Source organism: Pyrgilauda ruficollis, unplaced genomic scaffold, assembly GCF_017590135.1.
Source record: "Pyrgilauda ruficollis isolate IOZ18807 unplaced genomic scaffold, ASM1759013v1 scaffold5, whole genome shotgun sequence".
Lineage (NCBI taxonomy): Eukaryota > Metazoa > Chordata > Aves > Passeriformes > Passeridae > Pyrgilauda > Pyrgilauda ruficollis.
Genome location: NW_024526599.1, coordinates 3,797,903 through 3,821,510, shown reverse-complemented (window position 1 = coordinate 3,821,510; position 23,608 = coordinate 3,797,903). Strand labels below are relative to the sequence as shown.

Here is a 23,608-nt window from a genome sequence, read left to right as displayed (position 1 = left end):
AAGGTCCGGTTCAATCTGTTCTACAAGATGTTTGTTTCTGAAGCTAAATTTAGTTGGGTGGCAAAAAATGATAGTGATTATTTCTTCCAAGTTGTAATCATCCATTAGAGGCTGCAGTATTTACTGTCTTGCCATATAATTTGGGGTCTGTGATGTTGTAAGACAGCCAGGTTATATGATTGAGGGTGGAGGGAGTTCCTTTTGTCTTGTAGTGTGTTTGCATGGTGACTTGCTCAAAGATGAGATCTCTGGAGAAATGTCCCCAGAGGTTAAAAGCCTTCTCTCGGTTGTTGAGGTAGGTATTTTGTTCTTACAGCAAATTCAGTGCTGTTCCCACCTATCAGGATTTTGCAGTGGGATAGGTGCAGGTTTTGTAGGCATCAGAATGATTTTAAAAATGTCTTTGGCTCTGTGGGTCGATGCTTCTATTTCACTCTTGGAAAATAATTTGAGTATGTATAAACTTGAATGCTTTTCTCCAGCCTGGGCTAGCAAAGGTGTTAACTTTGCCTATACATTATACCTTACCAACATTCTCATAGAATCAGAATTAAAATACTTGAAAAATAATCTTTTATGCATATATTTTTGGAGTTGACCTTAAACTCAGATTTGCTGGGTCACTGTGAATGTATAAAAAGGACTGAAGTTTAAGGTCGTTTTTAAACTCAGAGGTAAACATTGCATACCTACAGGTATGTGAATGTATGGTTCGTTGTTGTGTAGTGCAAATTTCTGATGAATCATTTTCTGTATTTTGTGACCAAAAGCTTTATGAATATCTGTGGCATAGAAGAAAAGGAAGCATTTCAAGAAGGGCAGGAGAAAAGTGTTAAGGAAAACATGCCATTTTTCTGACTGAGCCGCATGCAGGGTACCTTCTGGAAAGACAGGTCCAATGAAGGGTGTGGTTATGAGATTTTATTTGACAGTTTCTATGCACTGTGCATTCTGTAAGGGCCGCTGTTAAAAGTTCATGGATCTCACATACTGTAGGGTGTAACTGCATGAGTCAGCAGTACATTGCAACAAGATGTGATCATGCATGAAGATAGTTTTACTTTTGTGAGGTTTTAATGTAAGAGGGTTGAAAATTAGTGTTTCTGCTGCTTGTTAAATTACTTGTTTATAAGTACAAATGGCCTATTTGAAACCAGTATGTTTCTTTTTATGGATGACCTTGCAGTATTCTTAAACACATCTTTTGGCTGTTGGTTCGCATTTATGTTGTACAAGAGGTTTTGGGGTTTTTTTTGGTTCTCATTTTAAGCACTCAGTTAAAGCTTCACTGTGTTTTCTGCATATGTATTAATATTTCTGTCATGTGGGCTGTCCCTTCACAACAAATGCCTTTACTCTCAACACACCTCTATAATTAAAACAATGAGGAAATTCCCTTTGTTTCCTCACTCAGCTAAAGGTTAAACTCCAGCACATTTCATGCTGCTTGTTTGACTCGGCTGGCTTATAAAGAAGTTGAATTAGGCTGAAGGAGCACAGAAATCCTATGACATGGGACTTTTCATAGAGCTTGGCATTGGCAGTTGTTGTACTTTGAAATTCTCAAAGGCGTTCAACTGATTTTTTGGCACTGAGGTCACCCCAGTACTGAATGCTTCTCGTAATCCCAGTTCTGTGGGTTAGGTTGAACTTTACATTTTAGATCCCAAACATCTGTCTTTTGTATTGCAGTGCTGGAATTGTGCTGCTAATATTTGACTAGGCAAGATCCAGATACTATTTTGACTGCTGAGTACAGAACCTATTTAGTAGTGTTCCTGGGAAGTGAGACTCAATGAGTCACCTGTCAGAGGCCTCAGTTGCCTCAAGATTCCCCAGGAACTCCTTCCTTATTACTGTAGTTTCCTCTCAAAGGATGCACAGTAATTGAAGCAAGTGGGCATATCTTTTACAGATTTTTACACAGGAAACAAACATACCTAGGCAAAATCAACCTTTGCCTTGGTCTGATTACTGCTGTGATGTCTTTGAAGTCTGTATACTTGCAAGCACCTGAGCTTTCTCCACTGGATTCCTCACCTCCAGCATATGCATCATCTGGGTCTTGCTGAGTTCTTGCCCTTGCAGTCAACACCCTTTTGTTCTTGCTTGTTCTTCTCTGGAGCAATGTTCTTTTGTGTTTCTATTCTGAAGTTCCTCTGTTTTCAGAAGTCCAGCTGAAATAGACCCATCTTTTAATTTATTTGGGAGATTTCCCACCCATTCCCTATTGCTTTCTCTTTGCTGATCTGCAGATAAATGATTTAGTAGGGATTTAAGATACTCACTGCTATAAAAGTAGTGTTACCGATTTTATTACAGTCATTAGTAGTGTTTCTAGTCAGATGAGAACATTGACATACCACTTTTTCCCTTTACAATAGTTTAAAGATAATCTTACCACTATACTTATATGTTCTATGAAATATAGAAACTATTTGAAGAAAATCTAATATTCATGCTTTATAACAGTTAAAGCCCTGTAAAGACATCTTGAATCCTGTGGATCCAGATTTACTGGTTTTCTTTATGCCTTTGTCCTGCTCATCCTTCATGATTAAACCAGGTTTTATTCATCTGTGATGTCAATTACAAAGGTTCTGGAGCTCATTTAGCCACCAGGTTATATTTGATGTACAGAGATGTATGAAGCAAGCAGAATGTCCCATCAGTGGCTAGAGAAGGCTTTGATTTACTGACTGAAATGCAACTGCAAATAGTTGAATCAAAAGACCATTCTTCAGAAATAGGCTTTGTTTTGTACTCTTGAACTGTAAAAGTAGGGCACTGTCATCTTTCCTCATGTGCAAATGCAGAAGCTCTGTAGACTTTAATGGTAAAGTATTTCCATCAGCAGAAGCTGCATTTTATATCTAAATTCTTCTATTTTAAAAGCACTGGTTCTTTCTTTCTGTTTTTTAACTGTTACTTTAGTGTCTGAGTGTAATCCTGGCTGGGCCCAAATATCCTGTCCCTATCACTATAACAATTCAGTGATACTTTAATTTACATTTACAGTGCTGCATTGCTGTTATGCTATTATTAAAATTATAGGTGTTTCTACTGCTAAAATTATTTACTACCAAGATTAAATTGCCATTAGTCATAAATACTATTTACTAATTTTAATCAAAACATACTAGCTGGCTTATCATAACAATAAGTGTGATATGTTGATAGATGGCATAGTGGGGAGCCTTTTTAGCTGCTACGGGAGGGCCAAAGTCTTCTTGTAGCATACATTTTATTGGGAGCTGAAACCAGTCAATACGCAATGAAGACTGAGAATGACTTGAATCATACTCTAGGCATTTGCCTTTCTGGAATGGCTGCATTTATACAGTCATCTTGGGGTTAGGGGCAGTTCAGTTCGGGTTGTTGACTGAAAGAAAATGCTGTAGGAAATTTATCTAGAATGTCTGTAGCTCAGGATCAGGAAAGAGTTAGCTCAGGGTGCACACAAACCAGGTGACTCAGATTCACAAAAAATTTGCGAGGTGTTTCAGCTTCAGGGTCTAAGCTGGACATTATTAAATGTGGAAGCCGTTGTAACCTCATGACTTGTAGGCTGCTGTGAGAATTGAAGTGTGAAATGTTATCATCTGCTGCCATGATTTGCTTTGACTTCCTGCCTGTGTTCTGCCTTAAAATTGAAGGTTTTGTTGCTAAAATACGATCCCAAAGTATGACAGTGACAAGCACATGAATATGTAATAAGTAGTTGAAGAAACAGCTAGAGAGCAATTCCTGAAAGGATTTCCCTATGCTGATCAATTTGAGCTGTTTTAATTAGCTGAGCAGCTGGATTTTAGCTGCTGCTTAACTACATCCTCACTTGTCCAGACAGTGGGAAGTCACAGTTGTGGCATTCATTAAGTGATGCAGAAGCAGACATCCTCAGCATACTGATGAGGATTGAATTGTTGCTGGACTTAATTACTGGTTCAGGATTTCTTGCTTGTGAGGCTGAACCCAAGAGAGAAGTAAAGTTGTGCAGGGATAAGTCTTAATTTCTAGATGACCTATCTATACTATTAAGCAGGTAATTTCTTAGGTGACTAGATCTTTTCCAGCCTCCTGTACCTGCAGGGACAGGACAATGATCTAGCAGAGAACATGCAAATGTTCATTTTACAGAAAGACTGTGGGGACAGACTGCTGCCAACAGGCTGCTGTGTTTGTTCTGGTGCTTGTCTGATCTCCTAGTGAGCTAATATGGATGATCAGCACTAACAGGGAAAAAAAATATAAAGAGTGGATCAGCTGATGCTGAAGGATGAGAAGAGCAGCTGACATGAGGTATAGCCAACATTTGGTGATTTCCTGTCAGATTAGTGGCAGAGTTATGGACTTAAGGTTTGTTTTGTCAGTGGAGGTTGAGCTGCTTACCCCAAGGACTGCTGCTGGCCTCCCCGTCCACTCCCATTGCTTCTCTGGTGCCACCCTGATGCTCATGTGGCTCTGCAGCCAGCTGGAGCAGTTGGCCTGTCTGGCTGAAAATTAATCAGGATATTTGGGATGGGATTCTTTGTTGTTAACAAAACCACATGGCTGATCCAGCAGACTTGTGACCGTGCCAGCACCAACACAAGAAATGGTGAGCGTGGGGAAGGCTGTGCACGGTCTGCTTCTCTGACACTGATGGGGAAAGTGCACCTGGACTCCATGTGCCATGTCAGCTAGTTCACACCATCAGCTGGAGGACTGGGGCTCCTCAGCAATGGAGGCATTGAAGCAGCTGACCACTGTGGGTGCATTTTCAGTGTGAATTGACTTCCACAGGATTAATACAATTCTGTCTACTGCACCCACATCATGAATATGGGATACCTGTGAGTCTTCTGTTTTAGCTTTAGGAACTTTTTGGTAGAACTAGTAAGTCTGTCTTTGGCCTGCAGGTGGTGGTAAATCTATCTTTTGCACCACCCCTAATTTAGCTATTAAGTTACTAACATCTTTATGTAATTCAGTTTGCAGTGAAATATTTTAGGTGACATTTAAAACATTTTGTGCTTGGAGTAATGTCTTCTAATAAGTTTTTAGAATGTTGTACTGTAGTACACTGGCTGTTACAAAGATGGCATTATTTCTAAAGTAACTGTGAGGAATATATGATGCTTTTTATTAAGCTAGTGTTTTGCCTTACAGTAATTTCAGCATGAGCTATTTTAAAATTCTTGGCTCACATTCCAAGAAGTCACAAGACATTAAAAGTAGCAACATTTTAATTATTTTTACTCTGTGTGTGGGTATAAAGCAGGGTCAATAACCATCACAATGTACATTTCTTTTACATGGGTGTGTGAACCTAAGGACTGATATTTTATGAAAAGCTTCGTATGACTTGACATAAAGGATAAATTTCTAGATGTTGGAATAGATGCTTGAGAATATTAATTTTTTAGAACACGTGATCATTCTTTTTCATTATTTTTGTTGGCTTTTTTTCCCCTTTAGGCTTTTATGTATGTCTAGAGTGATGTATGAAAAAAGTGCAATCAGTTTTCCTGTAGAATATTCATTGTTATGTCAGTTTAGATAAATAAACTAAAGGTCCTGGTTCTGATAAAGAGAGCAGGCAATGTGAAGGGCTGCTCAATTCCTGCTGAGAATCCCATGCAGGCCAAGTAGAGGGTGTGTAAGTAGATGACAAAGAGAGGCTGGGACAGGCTAGTAGGTTGGGATGTCTTCTGTGTCCCAAGCAGTATCACAATCTTTAGAGCAGAAGGCTGTAGATAGCCAGGGGAGACCCTCCCTAGATGGCTATGGGTAGGCTCAAAGGCAGGAAGGGGACAGTCACAAGCCAGTCCTGCCTGTGATCTCCAGAGGCAAGTAAAGTCCACAAATCCTCTGGCTACTCAACAGCCAAGCAGCCTCACTGTCAGGCAGCTTGTGGGAATGTGCCCATGAGGTGCCTTCCAGTGGACTGGAGACTCTGCTGCTCCTGAACCAGCTAAAGGACCAGGTGGGTGAAAGATAGCCCAGAATCTCCAGGCCTCTTGGCTTAGGTAGCTGTCCTGCTCTGGACAGACACAGCTCCCTGCCTGCTCCCTTGGAGATGGCTGTGTGATTTGAGCTTTATTCCACTTAAACAGCACCTCCTTCTCTGCTCTGTGGGGACTGCTGAGGTGAGTGATGCTCACACAGTCACTGTGTTGGGTCAGGAGTCACCCTGCAGGAGCAGCCTTCTGAGAAACCTGGTAGCTACACTGAAAATGTGTTTGAAGAGAGACAGTGGTCAGTCAAGGAAGTGTCGAAGCAGAGCCCCAGATGAGGGAGAAACCATGGTTTATGCACAGTAAGTGCATAAACCCACTGAACAGTTTACAGCTCTTTGCCCAGTCTACCTTGTGGCAATTTTATTTCCTTAATGCATAGATCTGAAATATGCTTTGGAAACATTTTTCTCAAGTATTTATGTTTAGAAAACCAGTTCTTGAAACCCAGAGTAGAGCCTGCCAGAAAGAGTGAGTAGGTGTTTAACAACTTGAAACACACCACTCCAGGTTCTTTATCTTTCAGAAATGGTGACCCGTAGGACCCTTTTCATATTGCTGCTGACTTGAAGTACCCTACTGCTTTCAGCATAGCAGGCACAGCAACTTACAGATCCCCTCTGAACTTATTGAGTGGGTTTTTCTGGGTGCAGTGTGGGTTTTGAGGAGCTGGCAGGGGATGCTCATCAAAGCTGTTGCCTTAGCTGGAAATGAAACGAAGTTTGTGATTTAAATCAACGGTTAGCAAGGTCTAGGATAAATGTCAGATGTCAGAGGAGTTGCTCTGGTTGTTCAGTCCTTCCTGCTAGAAGATGGGGAGGTGGGTTGGATGGCTAGTTTGCATTTTTACTTACTCCATATTAGATACGACTCTGGTGTTGTTGCTAATGTTTATGAGATTCTTTAACACTTTGGAACTTTCTGCTGTCTGCACGGTTTTCTTCCAGCAATAAGAGTTTGAACTTTGCTTGTGTACATTGCAGGGTGGCACAGGAGCTCCCATCCCCACAGCTAGTTATTGTCACACTGTCCCCTCGGGTGTTCTCATGTAGTTGTGGGGGGAGTCGCATTATGGATGGATTAATATTTCCTTGCCATGTGCATTTGTGAGGATTTTTTTTTCCTGCCTTCTGGTTCATTGCTGTGCCTTATGAATAGGAGGAGGAGGTGGGAAAGAGGCAAGAGCCGTGCAGTACAGTAATTGCTGCAGCTCCTACCTCATCAAATAGGAGAATTAAATTTGATTTGGTTATGTTAATTATTTGGATGGCTTGAGAGAAAACATGTCATTAACTGTGGAGCAGAGGAGGTTATTAGTAACCTTATCACTTCTCTCTTTGCAACACAGAATAAGAGACCAGGAATTGCTTCCTATGGAGCAGGGATGGGTAGGCTCAGCTAAGGTATGGGTAAAATCACCAGCTGCCCCAAGAACAGTGTCTTATTTCAGTTACTGGGGTTTAGTATATAACAAAGTTATGAAGTTTGCAGTTCCTTTACAGGACTTCATGGGGAGAAAAAAAAAATGTGTCTACTGTCATTTCCATATTTTTAAAGGGCTTAAATAATTGTAAGCTAGATGTGAATCAGACTCTCCTGGGGGTAGGAAATGTAGTGCTTTGCCAAAAGGTTGTTGATGAGTGACCTGTTAATGGAAAGTGGAAAAGAAAAACTGTCTTCTAACAGCTTGTTTTGCCTGTGAGCTCATAAATTTTCTAATAGAACCATGTTATCGTGGGTTCTAAATTACAGATAGTTGCATATTTGGGCTGCCTTGCTGCCCTTGATATATCCATTCTTTAACTTCACTAGGTAGGTTTCATGAGAGATTTTACTTCTTTGTTCTTTACATTTTGATTTTAAAAATGTTTTCTATGTATCCTTTTGGTCCTCATGCCATATGGAAAGCTTGAACTTGTGTCTGTATGACAACTCCTATGACTTCCAGCCAAAAGTATTTGCTTTTATATGAAAATGTTTATCATATTCTGAGGCAAATTGCAATGGGTCAAAGAGCTTTTACCAGTGGAAGAAAGAACTTGTTTCTTTTAGTTCTTACTGATACTTGAATGTGTGTACCTCATAGATTTTCTAATTTCTGCCAATAAAACTTAAGTAAATCCTGAATTCTTAGTATGGAAAGTTACTGCTGCTCCAGGAGAATTCAGATTTTATGTTACCAGACTTCAGTCTCCTTCCTGTCTGATTATAAATACGATTAAAACCCTAAAGAATGTAGATATTCAGAGAAATGAAAGCAAAATTAAAGCTTCAAAAATGAACATCCAAAAGAAAGAGACTTGAAATATGAGGAGCTAAGGAAAGAGTCTGGGGTACATCTGTGAGGAACACACAACTAAAAGTGTTTCTTAAAGATAAGGCTGTATTTTGATGGGACACTTTGAAGGAAAACTAGAACCCTTTTCTGCTAAAAATGCGCAGTGAAATATGACTGTTAGAAATGTTTTCTAAAGCAGCTTTGCAAGCAGTGTGGATTGGGGCCAAGCCACATTTGAACTGTTTCTGAAACCAGACAAATAGGCATTGTTTATCCTAGACTAGCCAGACTGTTTCAGAAAACAGTTCAGTCAGAGCAACGTTCATTTCTAGTCTTAATTAGTTTCCAGAATGACTGTAGCGGGAGGATGTTTTCATCCACATCCTTTTTGACTCTCTTTCTTCTCTCCTCCAAATCTCCCCACTCTTCATCACACTAGAGGAACTGCAGCCATCATGTGCATGTGGAGCTAAACTCAGCCCTGACAGAGCTGGTGTGGTGCACAAGAGCAGACTTAAAATGCTAATGCACTCCCTGTACTAACATTCTTGCTGATTGAGTCTGGTGTTAGAACTTTTCTGGAAAAGGCTTGATTAGTATACCTTTGTTTTGTTGTTAAGATGTTGTATTAATTTGAACCAGACATAGTCTATTTATTTTCAGCCTTTAAAAAGTCCATTCAGCTCTTCCAGAGGCTTCTCGCCAATAAATATTCTTTATCTCTTGCATTTAAAAGAGAAAAAAGAGAAAAAACCCTTCTCTTCTGAACTGGTTGGTTGGTTGGTTTGTTTGTGTTGTTTTAATTCCTCTGCAGCTTAGCACAAAGTGGAAGAATATTAATACCATGTTATTCAAATTGCAACATTTCTGAAAGTGGTAATCCCAAATTAGATTTGATTTTTACCTGCAGAAACAGTAGGGGCTGCTGTATCTCTTAAATAGAACATTCAGAGGAGAGGCATCAGAAATCTTAGTCTTACTAAGAAAACAGATGAATTGGCAAAAGGAAACATTTTTCTGTCCCTGCGTATCAACAAATATTTGGTCATGTTGTCTTCCTAACCCCACCCACCAAGTTATTACTGAAAAATGTTATCTCAACTGGAAGGGAAGACAAGTTGTTAAGTACTTGTTAAAAATATTTAGTAAAGGTTTGTAGGTTTTTACTTCACAGTGTAAATTTTATTTATTTATGAGAATATAATTCATTAAATACATGCAATCTATGAATATGCATGCCCACATGAGACAGAATGTGAACTTCTAGACAGACTTGAGAGACATAATGGATTTAATAATTGGCTTTCTATCTTTGCAGAGTTTTGAAGCCAAGCTGTAACCTGGTTTTCATTAAAAGGGGTTGGGTATGGTTTTATAGTGCAGGAGTTTTGGACAAATTTCTGTAAGATAACAATGCAGCGGAAAAAATAGGCTTGGCAAATCCTTTATATTATATGGGGAATTTTTGCTTGGTGCTACTTAATTGTTTTCTCTTTGAGACATTAACCATGTTTTAATAATTCTTTTTTCTTCCATAAGCCAAGGACCCTTGTCATCCATAAGAGCGGCAATCAAGAGATGTAAGTTTGCTTTTCCTTTTTGAGAACTGTAATGTTGTAAGATTGCTACATCTTTATTTTTAGTAACTGTTTAACTTGGTATGCAAAAACAAAGTAGCTGTAAATAAGTAAGCAGTTAGCTTAGGGGCTGTAATTTCTTTCTCTTTCTTTTTAGACCATCTTTTTGTTCCTTCTTTCCAGTTGCTAACATTTTCTTATTTATGCACTAATGCATCTGTGCACAGATGTGATCTTTCTCTGAAGAGCTTGGTTAGATGTGCCCAATTTTTAGTTCATTTGACAAAACAGAAGATTGTTTCATTTTAGTAAAAATCTCCAGCAACTGCTTATTCACTGTACTGGGGACAGAATTAGACTCTTGTACTGGGCTTGTTTTGGAAAATAAAAGATTGTTTATAAATCTTGAATGAAAGTCCAAACTCTTCTTTCCCGATTTCAGCATTTCTTTTCCCCTTTCCCTGCTCGTGATGTTTCCAGGCAGACAGTTTATTTAGGTGCATCTTGCAAAGTATTTTATGCTGTTACTTTCTTCCCCTTTTCAGTTTTATTTCTTTTCTATTAATGACTTTAATTTCATATTAATGAAACAACCCTCAGGATTCTGCTATGGGGAAAATAAATTAGTGTATGTAGTACTGATTTGTTTCTCCTGAACCTATTAGTCAGGGACTCATTAGTGTGGATTAGATTGGAGGTAGTGAAAGGCCATCATGAAAGCTTTACTCAGTGCTAGTCTGCATGATACTGTCCTTAAAATGCAGCACTTTATTTGTGCTGTTGCTGCCACAGATGGAAACTGGAAAACAGGGAGCACCAGATCACAGAGGGCCTTTTGTGTTGAAGTCAGAAATTGATTCAGACTGCCTAAGCCCCAGTACCTTGCCAAGCTGAGAAATCATCTACGAGATCATTAAGCATTTGATATCTGTTTTTGAAAATGCAGTAGCAAGTGATTCTTTGTTTTGAGGCATAATCACACAAAAATCCAGTCAAGAAGCTGTGGCTTATGGTACTTACTTATCAACATGTGAATAACTATGATGAAATATAAGTACCATGTGAATTATTCAGATAATAAGCTAGCAAAATAATATCCATGTACATAGCAAGGCATTGTATATGAAACTATAGTTTTTTGTATGCCATTACCCAGTGCTGTTAGGATGGACCTATATTACAATGGACACTGAATAATTCCTAACTCCCCTTGCCATTAATCTGGAAAAAGTATGATATTCTCTGGACAAGTGTATTTCCCTAACAGAGTAGAAATCTGTCTTTCCTGATTCTTTGGGCTCTTACTCTCAAATTTTGAAGAAACATGATAAGTATGTACAGGGTTTCAACTTACCCACCTGTGGACAATGCTTTATGTCATTTTGTTTTGATAAGTCTCTCCATTTCTTGTGACCAGAGAGAAAGGTTTATTTTCCTTTGGTGCCCTGACCACAACTCCAGGCAGAAACACGGTGTCACTTTCAGTTCTTTGACTGCTCCATATGATTCAGAAAAGTGAGCCCCACATAACCTGAAGGAAGCAAGCATGTGAACATGAGATTTGCTCAGGAGTAATCTTTTGATCTCAACTCTTCAGAAGTTACCCCAGGATCTTTAATGATGGTCTCAGGCCTGGACACACCACTCTTATCCAGCTCCCCCTGAAATCAGTGAAGCTGTTTCCATCGATGCCAGCACAGCAACGTGCACAAAGAATGGCAAAGAAAGGGGAAAGAGGCAAGCCATATGCTGCCTAGTAGTGAGACAAAGGGGGAACAGTGTTTTCACTCACTTCTCCACTCTTCCAGTCCAGTCTGTTGTTGGGAAGCAGGGCTACAGAAGCATGTCTCTTACCCTAAAATGTTGGAAGAACCTGTGGGCTTGTTCTATCCTCATTCTGTCCTAAGTAAATACATGGCTGAATGAAGAATGTGTAACAGCTTGTATGCACTCTAAAGCTGTGGCTTTCCATTTGGCAGTTGTGCAGCCATTTTTGGCTGTGGGTTTTGTTTGTTTTTCATTTTGTTTGTTTTGCTTGGGGGCTTCCTAGGTTCTTTTGGCTCTCACTTTTTTCCAACCAGATCAATTCCGTGGCCTCATTCTCTTCCCCATCTGCACAAACATTTGGGCTGGCATGATGCAGGGAATGGTGCAGAGGCAGGAACACACAGCCCAAGGAAAGGTGTAGGAAGGAGTGAAGTGCCTTCATAAATCATGATTGTCAAATTTGAGTAAAACTATGGACTTGCTCTAAGGATGTAGTTACAATGATTTTATTCAGCAGCAGTGTCAGCCTCTATGGTGCCTAACAGTCAGATCAGCTATGAGAAAGGTATAGAGGACTACCCTGGGGGTGGGAAGAAGAATCCCTGTAACCCCCCTAGTTTATTATTCTGTCAGTTCCCTCACTGAAGTTGCACAGAGAAGCGCTGGAGCCAGGAAACAGAGGCAGGAAAGAGACTCCTGTTGGGAGTGGCATCTTCCTTCCCGTGTGCTGCTGGTGGTCTGAGCCCAAGGTAAGCAGATTCAGGGAGGTAAAGTGAGACAAAAACTTAGACAGTGGTAATTTTTTTTTATCACTGTGAACTGGCTGTGGAGTCACATGAGTGCTAACGTTCACTCAAGAGGAATTGAAAACCATGTTTGGAAGGGGAATTGGGCATCACCATCTCTTTAGCTATGTTCAGACATTAAGTCAGCCCAGCTGTAGTGTCAGACAATCTAATATTTCCTTGAGGTGCCTGGAAACAGAACCAGAAAAGGAGCAAGACCTCCCCCTTGTGCCAAGAAACAGTTTGGGAGAAAACTCTCTTATTGCAGAGATGCATGAAAAATTCCAATTAGTTTGAACCTCCACATCTTTTCTTCACAACCATTTCATACAGAAATAGTCTAATCAGATGTTGGGTGAAATCAAGGCTCTTTTTTCTAGTGTTGGCTTGAGGATTATCTGATCATTTTAGTGTTCCCTGAAGAGGGATCTCTGCAGTCATGTAACACCTTTGATATTTCAAAAACCGCAAGCGTGGCCTCTTCCGTGGGAACATTCTGTCAGTTCTTCAAACTGCATTACTTTGTAGGTAAGGGATGGAATTTGTCCACTCTTGAGGCTTTCCTTGAAATACTGTAATGAGTAACCTTTATTCCTAATCATCTATATAGTGGAACAAATGACTTCTTAGTCTAATAGTCTCCATATTTCATAGGTTTGGAAGAAATGTCTAATATGGTTTTAGAAAGCTTTGAAAGAAGGTGTGTTTTTAAATATTAGCACATGTCCTTGTTGCAGAAAGGCTTGGTCTGTTTGAGGCTATCTTTCCAATTTTTAATGCAAAATTAAACTTGCTTTTAAAACACTCTGCAATGACAAAACTCTTCAGTGTTTCATACAGTTTTGCTAATGGAAGCACACAAATATTGTTATGCAGTGTGTACCTTGTGGAAGCACTCAGTGCCCACAACAGAACCTTATCTCTGACCAGATCCTTGATAACTTCAGTTGCCTTAAAAGGTTTCCCAAAAGACTAATTTCTAGCCCAGCTGTCTTCTAAAGGCTCAAATCTACATGTCAGACTTCTGTTGCCACCAGCTTGTCTGTAGCATCGAAGTTTATGGGTTTGAGATGTCATAGTGGTTGTACTTACACAGGCATTTCAATCCCAAATCTTAAAATGCCCCCTGCACCATATGTATGTTTTTAAAATACAAATTACATATTAAGTACGCTTGAAAAGTAGGGCCCTGGGAAGAAACAGTCGAGAAAAAATTTGAAACATAAGTGTGCAGCACAAATAGGATACCCTCTGCCTCCACATGTTTAAAAAGAATAGGAAAAAGACCACTAAATAGTTCTTCTAAGAACTATGTACAAAAGAGGAATCTGTAAGTCACTGATCTGCCCTCTATTTACAGTATTACCATTAACACTTTATTCTGTAAAAGGTTAAACACATTTAGATGCCATTTAGATGCATTGACACTGGCCAATAAAGTGCCTCATTGACACTAATAGAAATAAACCATACTGACAATGGTATGAGTTGATGTGATTTTTTTTCCCCTCACAAGACCAATAAAGTTTTAAGATCAAAAAGTGAGGTTTTCATGCACTGATATTTTCCTCTCCTTCCCCTTCTGAAGCTACTTTGCTTGTTTTACTTACATACCTCTAAGCATGAGCTTCTGGAAATGTTAGTGATTCTCACCCTGAGCATTTCTTATTGTTAAAGCTGAGAAACCAACTGTTTTCAGTTGTCAGTGTATAAAGCAGCGCTGAAATACATTTCCATTGACTCCCCTGATGGAAGAGAGGTTTTTAAAATCTGAAAACTGTCCTAATTTGAAATCTTTATTTTTCTGATGGAAAAATTAATAGTATGCTTTTTCAAGACAATCCCCAAAGGGAAAGAAGAATGGACTTAAAGGCTCAAAAGACCACAAGGCTAGAAAAATGGCTGCACGTTTGTTTCTTGTGGTTTTTTTTTAAGTCAGGTATATACTATATTTTAACAATTCATGTATTTTTTCATGCACTTTTTAATTAAAATTAATATCTTAAAAAATAGTGAAGGAATAAAAGCTGTGTGAGTCTGGGGACGAGGATTATTTAGAAAGTTTTTATTTTTTTTTTTCCCTAGCATTTGTGAAACACCTGAGAGCATAAGTTGCAGTAGCTTTTATCTCTGTTTCTACTGTGGATTTAAGTCCTCTCAAGAGCTTCCAAAACAAAATATGTTCTAAAAGTATGGTTGTAAAATAATATGACAGCAAAAGTAGAGGAGATGTTGACAGAAGAGAAGGCCTTTGTCAGTGTCATTAAAAAATAAATGTTTATATTAAATGTTTATACGCATGGAAGTAACTTGATTCCATTGATACTTGAGAGATATTTTTTTCCAGAAAAATGAGTACATTCTGAAGATATGTATGATGGCTTGGGCATTAGTCCTTTTAAGGAGACGTGTTTATATATTTATATATCGGCTAGGAAAGTTATTTTTATATAAATATTTCAAATGTGTTGTTTTCAAGAGAGTTGATTTGTTTACTTGAATTTTGGAGCTTGATAGATTACATAGATACCTCACTGGATTTTTTTTGCCTATGTTAAGAAAGGAAAAAGGTCTTTCAGGCTTTTTTTAGGTTTTTCCTGTTTAATAACTTTGATAAATAGAAGCACATTTAGAGTCTCACAGGAAGAAAGGGCTTGTATAATTTATCCAGAAATTAAGGGATAGTGAAGTGAGGTGACAGGTTTATTAATTCAGTTTTACCTTCCCCATTAATTAGCTTTTGCTTCTCCTGCCTTTATCATTGGAATTGGGCTATACCCCAAGCAGATGTATTGACCACATTTACCAAAAAGACACTTTCTTCCATCATCTTTGCAAAAGTAATCTTGGATTTGATTGGTTTTGGGGTTTTTTCCTCTAGCGTGTGTGTTAGATCAGTGCTATGCTGAGATCTCTGAAGAGGGAAGTGAACGTGAGGTGTTTATTTACTTAGTCAGTTTTTACAGAACTGATTTAGATGTGAAATAATTTGAGGTATGCCTCTTGCTGGGACCAACCTGCCTGCCTGTACCTCTGTGGTAGGGGATCCCAACTTCTTTGCATCTGTATCAGGTCCTCAGTGTAAATTATTATTTTTGAAGGGGAGAAAAGGCAGACCCAAATAAAGGACAATTTTAAACTAGAAAAAGCATTCAAAGAGATTTGATTTCCCTCTCCACATTCCCACTGTGTTTATTTGTTGAGCCATACAGTGGACATTTCCATGTTCAGTTTTATTCTTCACGGTTAATTTATTGCAAGAAAAGCTTCTAAACAGCCACTGTTAAAATTGGCATGCGACTAGAAGTAAAATGTACTTTTATTTTCATTTTTTAGGAAATAAAAAAGTGAAATAAATAGTGTTGTGAATAGACATAACAGTTACCCCTTTACAACACTGGCACATGCACTATCCTTGCATGACTAACCCGTTTGATCATGGCTTCTGGCACTCTGAAGCCTTGGTTTGTTCTCCTTTACCTCCTCTTTGTCTTCTGTAACCCCTTCTTTTTTTCCTCTAGCACTCATGAATAGTGCACATCCAAAATGCCCTGTCGAAGAGGTATGTCTGACACAACACTCTGCAACTCTCCAATCAAGTATGCTTTGCTGATTTTGGCTAATGATGCTGTGATGTTGCACAATAAGATGCTACCACTCCCTTAAATTGCACTTGCTGTGCAAAAATTTTTTTCCTTGGATAATTTGTTTTTCTCTCTAAAGAAATCCAAACGAAAATGCAATGTGGCCATTGAAAAAAAATATTTGAATGTAAATATGGCAAAATCAGAAAAATTAAGAGGTCAGGATTTGCTTATTTTATGTAACTTAAAACATGTGGTTTGGAAAAAAAAGTTTCTGACTCTTAATCCACAAGTGATTTAAACTTTAGCAAATATCTAGCTAGGAACATTTAGTATTTTCTTTTTACATGAAGGAGAGTGAAATATCTTTTTAGGTTCTGTGCCTTAGTACTTTTCCCTTCTATAAAACAAACAGAAAGAGACATTAAGTAAGATTGAAGAGCACATCTCAGAAATTATCCATCAAAATGAAAAGCCTGATATGTTTAACACTTCCTTTTGTTTAATCCATGTATCATTTTAATGAAAGGAAAAGAAGTTTCAGCTCTTGGGTCCCCACAATGCAGAATATAGGAAGGTGTGGAAATGAAGAAGACAGGGGAAAGGACCATCTGTCTTGGTGGTAACTTGGACATAGAGAGACTTTAAATGATTATGAAACTCCACTCTGACTATTTTTAAAACTTCTTATATTTAGTACAAATATTTTTTTTTAACCTTGGCCAGTCTTAAAATCTGGGATTTAGGATCTGATGCTCTATGTTCTGCATTTCATTGATAGTGTATTGGTAAGGGCTCTGCTATTATATTCATATTGCTGTGGCAGTATATTTTAACCTCTTCAAAACTTTTCTTTCCTTTCTTTAAATAGCTTCTCGGACCTCTAGCCATAGTGATCAACAGAGGGATAGAAGGTATGATGCTCTTATTTATATTGCAATCAGGTGTTACTGTAAAACTTGTTAGATTTTGTCGCAGTATTACTTTTTATGGCTTTCTCCTCTAGTTTATTTTTTGCCTTGTCTCTATCCTTAGTATGTTTATAGAGTAGACTTGGAAAAAAATAGAAATACTTTGATTTTTAAGCATGATAGGTTAAGAGTTTGAGGAGTTCTCTCATCAACTTTTGTATGTGTCCTCAAAAGGAGAATGCAACCAACCATCAAACCTCTGCAGAGCTGTTTTATTTTCCTGACATCTATGTACGGGATCACTTCACAACGAAAATAAGCGCACTTTTATGCCTCCTTTCAGTTTCTCAAAGGATATTGAGAAAGGAGGTCACCAACCTGGATGGCTGGTGAACTGAGTCTGCCATTATTTTAGATGTGAAGGAACTGTACCCTTCTTTTTTTAAATTGTTTTAAAATAGTTTTAGAAGTTATGCTTCTGCAGCTTTATTTCTGTCAGCAGACAGAAGCTTCTGTAAGCAGATGCTTTATCTGCTCACAAAAGTCCCTTTTCAAAGTGGACGTTTTGTGAGATTCTGGATGGATCAGTGGTGCTGCAGGGACCATGGCCTGGGAGCACAGGCCAGCCCTGCAGCTGATGCTCTGAAAGAGCAGGTACAGTGATAAACCAGGATATAAACCTGTGGGTCCTTCGCTGTGATGGAAGTCTCTGTAGTACTGGGTGATGTTAGCAGATAGGCCCTGTCCCAAAGGCCTTGTGGGGCTTGCTTTGCCCCACTTCAGCACCCTGGGAGGTTTCCCTTGAGGTCTGAGGATAGACGAGTTTTTCGGTATCCAGCCAAGAAGCAGTTTTAACCGCCCTGCTGTTTTCAGATTGTAGCTGGCTACGGGCAAACACATGATTACTTCTCATTATCCTGTGAAGACTAAGACTTCTGCCATCTGATTGAGTTACACTTGTGTTTAAGGACTTTAAGCATTTAAATTATTTCACTGAAGCCAGTAAACCTACTTTTTGGCTAAGGCATTTAATTAGGAGCTTTGAATGGAAGCCTAAGTGTTTGTTAGAAAGGTCAGGTAAGTTGCTTTGAAATCATGGAAAAACACCTTTAGTTAAATCAAAAAGACCTGAGATATTTTTATTTCCTGTTCCAGGAAAAACTTGGGCTGTTATACTTTAAAATAATTATTTGTAAATGTTTAGGTAATTATTCCCCTTTGCCTCCATTTCCAGGCGTCCTGAAATTACAATAGTTGCTGCTGAACCCCTCCGGGCATCCTCCTGGTTTCCAGGTGCAAGTCCTGTCACTCCTCAAGGATTAGGATTCCCTTCTGCTTCATCTCATGCTCAGTGGAGGAGAAATGAGCATCTTCCAGCTGAGGTGAGCATGAATTTACATGAGGCACTGTTTGATTTACAAAGGTAAAAAGCTCATTAGGTTAGACAAGAACAATCTTTGCTTGCTCAAACTTTCATCACATTGAATAGAAGACTATGACAGTGTTCTTTTCCTCTGTATATGTTAATTTAGTATTTTTTAATTCATATGCTAATTTTTTTAAAGTATCATATCTGGATGTACCTTAATATTTATCTCTCTATTTTGTAGCTTCCGCCATCGTACGAGCAGGTGATAAAAGAAATCAATCAAGTGCAAGTCAATACCACAAATAACAATAATGCTGCTGCTCCTAGACATACCACTACTTCTGCAACACAAACTGACTTTCCAGAGGAGCTAATCAGCCATTTGCCAGGAAGTAATGTAAAAACTAGTGTGCCTCCACGCTGGGAATCTGCAGGCTGTCGAGGTGAGGCTGTTTTGGATTTCTCTGTGGTGAAATTCTTACTCTGTCTTCTGAAGATGCACTTTATTGTTGGTCTGTGCAGCATTTAATATGAATAACAGTTAAATTTCTGTGAATTATTACTACTGTAAATTTCTGTAAAAATCCTTTCTTCTGAAAAGCTGCTATTGCATTCAGAGTATCATTAAATCTTGAAAGTTTTGTTCAATTCGGCCAAAATGACAATCAGAACATTGGGGCCGTAGGAGCTCGGATATCTTATCAAAATAGCAGCACTTCATACATTTAGACTGAAAAGTGTGCTAACCAAGTTGGGGAAGCTGCTGTACTCTTCTTTGGTATAGATTTTGTTTGCATGCCTCTCAATGCTGCAAGTTAACAGGAGCTTTTGAAGTCAACTTGTAGATATCATGCATTTCAGCGATGTTCAGCTTATTCCTAAAGTTTGTATATTTTTCCATTTATCTTTTTAGGAACAGAACTGTATTTTTACAAGCACTAGCAGAGTTCTCAATGAAAGCCATCATGTTTACCATCCTGATGGCAGTCAAAAAATAACACAAATTAAATGTTCTGGAACAGATAAGTAAAACCTTTTATTTTCTGTTAGCAGGGCAGAGTCCTCTTAAACCTCCTAGGCCTCCTGCAACTCTTCTGAGTAAGTCTCCTGCAGAAAATGAGAATCCTTTAATAGTCTTTGAAAATCCTGAAGGTCAGAGGAGCCAAGAAAATCCCAATGCTGTGATATGTCCTGTGCCAAAGCCAAGATCAAGAAGCAATCTCAGACCTGTGGTCAAAAGTACTGAAAGTAAGATAGACAGTGGAGAAGAAGTGAACCAGTCTAATGCAAAACAGCAGCAACCTGCAATTCAGCAGTCACCTCTTCTAGATGAAGACAGCTTACTAGACAATCACTTAGTGATGGACAGCATGAGTACAGAAAGGAGCCAAAATAATATTGTTTCAAGGATCAAAGTATTTGAATCCCAAGGCACTAGTGATACCTCAGGATTATCAAAAAAGCCAGAAATTGCCCCTCGTTCATTTGTTCCAAGATCTGTTGCCACGAAGAAGCCGGTGATTGCTCCAAAGCCAGGGCTAGGCAGAGTTTCAGAAGAGTGGGATGCATGGACCGAAAGCAAATCAACAGCTTCCAAGGAATTGCAGCCTCAGCCTGAAATAGTTGGGAGCAGTGTTGTAACCAAACCTGAACTGCCAAAGAAGCCAAAACCCAGCCTTGTTAAAAGTAGCAGTAGTGATTTTCTTGATGTAAGGTGTGGATCAGTTGCAGAAAACAGCGATGGACAAAAGAGATTTCCTGTTCCTGCTCCAAGGCCTCTTGTTCCTAAAAAGTCATGTTACTCAGAAAATCCTGCCCTTTCTTTGGCCTCACTAAAACCTGTTGCTGCTCCTCCACGGCCTTCTGTATCTGCCCAAGACAAGGTTTTAAAGTCTCTGGGGGAATTGTCCCCTACAGCCAACTCCTCAGCACCTGCTTTGCAAAATAAATTAGATGTGGAAGGAGATCTGATCAGTTTTGATGATGATGTTTTGCCCCTGAGTCCAGCCTGTGTAGTTAAAGATAGCATCAGTTCTGAAGCAGCAGCAGGTAAGAAAAGTTTTTAAAACTGTCACTATGGTTATTCTTTGCAGGTGTATCCTGCGTGAATTACATCTACCTGTCTTGTTGGGGTTTATGTGTGTGCAAGAAACTTTTGGCTTTCTGTTATGCCAAGATCACTGTAAAATTACATGGATTTTAAGACCTAGGAGGTTTCAAGGCTATATATATCTCAGAACTTCTCTGCTGGATATATTATGTGATTACTAAAATAATGATAAAAGAGTTGATCTTATATGCTAGATGTCACCTCCTGAATGTGTAACAGCTCTTTCTGGGGAACTTGAGACCGCATATCTCTGACCACCTAATGTGACTAATTTATGTGAGTGCCTCAAGTTCTGTGGTAGAAACCTAGTCATCTGAAGAAGGAGCAGTGTTTGTGGCATATAGGAACACTCATGATCAAACATACTGGGTGGTCTGTCCATCTCACCAATGCCTACTTATTTTCTCTGTCCTATCTTTCTGTCTGGCCTTGTCATGTGACAGCATTCTTATCACACTGTTTCAGCTTCATAGTTTTTTTAATAAATGAAAATAATTAATGCATGTGGACAGATCAATTACTAAAACTACATTCCTCTCTTAAACATTGTTTGATACTATTAGACACTTGGGGTCAATTTTTTTAGTGCTGTTTTTAGGTAGTTTAAGACACAGGTGGGTGTTGGGCTTTCATTACATTTTATAGCAATAGGTTTTGCCCTCTTAATATTCAGTATGTCTGAATATTAAGAGAGCCCCATTGCAATCCAGGGAGAGTTCTATTTTAAAGCAGAGGGTGTGTCATACAAAAGGCTCGTTTAAGGAAGTGGCTATGACTTCCAGGTTTTTTTTAATTAGCCTCATCTATTAGGTTTGTGTGGGCAGAGTTTGATATTGGGGGGGCTACAGGTGCCTTTTCTGAGAAGCTGCCAGAAGCTTCCCCCATGTCTGACAGGGTGGGAGGGATCCCATGCTGATCCCATGAGTAGGGGAAGAGTGTGGGAAGTCCTCCACTGAAGAGGAAGGAGTGGCAGAGACAACATGTGATGAACTGACCACGGCCCCTGTTTTCATCACCCTGTGCTGCTTCAGGGAGGAGATGAGAAAATTGCAAGTGGAGCTGAGACTGGAAAGAAGGGAGGGGTGGGAGTAGGTGTTGTTAAGATTTGGATTTATTTCTCATTACCCTTCTCTGATTTGACTGGTAATAAAGTCAAGTAATGTTTCCCCAAGACAAATCTGTTTTGCCATGATGGCAGCTGGTGAGTGATCTCTCCCTGCTCTTATCTTGACCCAAGAGCCTTTTGTTACATTTTCTCTCCCTGTTCATTGGAGTAGTGGAGTGATAGAGTAGCTTTGGGGGGCACCTGACATCCAGTCAGGGTTAGCCCACCACACATCATTTATCATCTTAACTTTCACAAAAGAGAGGTGTAGATGCTGTGTAGTTGTCATGGTAAATCAATATTAATGATTATTATCAAATGCAATTTCTTCACAGTTTGTGAATTATATTGTCAGATGAAGTTCCAATTTCTTATTGTTTCTCCTCTCTATTGTCATAAAAGCCCCAAGGCAGATGTAGAAAGTTCTCTTGAAGTTTTAAATTGTTAAGATTGGTGTATACAGACATACAGTTCTCAGGAGAACTTAAGTAAGCAACGAGAATAAGGCAATAAAAGATCCTGCAGGAGAGGTGAATATTTCAACAAGTCCATTTTTTCTTGGGCCGACAGATTCCAGGAACATGGCAAAAATGTCACCAAAACTGAAAGGAGGCAGTAGTACAGGGTGACTGGAGAGGTATTTTGTACTTATGTCAAGAAAATATATGGCTGATGGTGTCTAAGGAACAGAGGCATGATTATTGTGTCTGGAGACTGGAGTCGTGGAATAGACACTGTACATGTGGAGGGTCTTAGAGGAAAAGCCATTCAGGGTAAAAGTTTTGTAGTTTCAGTCATTTTCTTTTGATTAATAGAGGTAGCAAATAGAAGGAAAATGTACCTGTTCTAAGTAGTAGGCAAGAAAAGAGAATATTTACATTTTGAAAATGTATAAAAAGGAAAATCATGTTTTAGCTATGTACATTAAAAGACAGACTTGCCCACAGCCTAGAAAAAATATAAAACCTTAATTCTTCCATTAAATCAGAGGCTGAGTGATCACAAAGGAAAATCACCTGAGAAAAACAGCTTTCATGATGAAGTGATAAGAGTGTTGTTCTTACTCTTTCTGGTTGGTGCCCTACATGTTATTCTTCATTTAATTAAGAAGAAAATGCTTTTCATCCTGGTGGTTAACAGAGGAATTATTCATAGAATAGTTTCCTGACTTCTTAAGTCACCCACCCGTGATTTTATTAATTCACCTGTGTTGCAATCCCTTCATGTCTGCTAAAGAAAAAAGGTATGGCAGCATTACCACTTTATTACACTGCAAAATTAGGACTAATTCCAGATTTCTGCTGGCATTTTTGAGCTCAAGATCATATCCTGTACCCTGGATAACTAATACTCTGCAGTGTCCTGACAGAGCGTCCACAAGAACAACACTGGCTCTCTGAAAATGAGGCAACACAGAGCACTAACACTAGCTATTTCTCATGTTCCCATAGGAACAGCTTAGGGATTTGCAAGATGAATCCATGGTAAAATGTTTTGTGAAGGCAGGAAGAGAAGCTCTAATCTTGCTCCCAGTTCCCCAGACCTTTGCATTTCTTAGATATTTGTCATTGTCATTACTTAGCAAAATGACAGCGCTCTGCTTGTTGTTATGGCAACCCCAGGAAAGGAGGAAGGCTTTTATGCAGTGGCATTGGAAGCCATGCACCAGCATCTTGTTTGTCAGAGAGCAGCATTACATTGCATATTGCAGTGTTACCAGAGCTTCATTTTGTCTGGTGCAGCACAGCTGCGTGAGGCCAATGTGAACAGAACTGCAGGGGTCAATCCCTGCTGCTGCTGGCTCCTGCTGTCAAAGGAGCAAGGGGAAGGGTTCAGTGACTGCGTGATGAGGAGGGCACAGAAGGCAAAAGTTGAAATGAGCATATGAATGAAAAGGTGAAATAGGCAAAACAGAGTATCCACAGCAGTTTAGGTGGCTGATGTAAGACATCAGCTTCCTCTATTCATCAGCTACCACCGCCACAGTAAGTGAAAGATATTTGAATACTGTGTATGTGCTAAGATAACAGTGTTGGCAGCAAACCACTTTAGTTTCACCTGTCTAAGTGTCAGTGTTTAACTGGTAGTTCAACTGCCAAAACTAGCTGAATGATTCAAGTTTACCT

The 23,608-nt window shown here is 39.1% G+C and overlaps 1 protein-coding gene across 4 annotated transcripts in view; it reads left to right on the top strand.

The window, feature by feature from the left end:
- The window catches only part of SH3D19 (SH3 domain containing 19), an 81,879-nt gene that overhangs the window by 29,532 nt on the left and 28,739 nt on the right, over positions 1 to 23,608 (top strand). The window contains exons 3-8 of one of the 4 annotated variants that reach the window (XM_041480108.1): positions 9,814 to 9,854; positions 15,925 to 15,965; positions 16,859 to 16,901; positions 18,133 to 18,280; positions 18,509 to 18,710; positions 19,318 to 20,316. In XM_041480108.1, coding sequence (XP_041336042.1) covers positions 15,950 to 15,965; positions 16,859 to 16,901; positions 18,133 to 18,280; positions 18,509 to 18,710; positions 19,318 to 20,316 — 1,408 coding nt within the window. In that variant the 5' untranslated portion in view covers positions 9,814 to 9,854; positions 15,925 to 15,949. Of the gene's footprint in view, positions 1 to 9,813; positions 9,855 to 12,310; positions 12,368 to 15,924; positions 15,966 to 16,858; positions 16,902 to 18,132; positions 18,281 to 18,508; positions 18,711 to 19,317; positions 20,317 to 23,608 lie in introns of those variants that run through there. The other 3 variants (XM_041480109.1, XM_041480106.1, XM_041480107.1) reach the window with 3 other exon arrangements.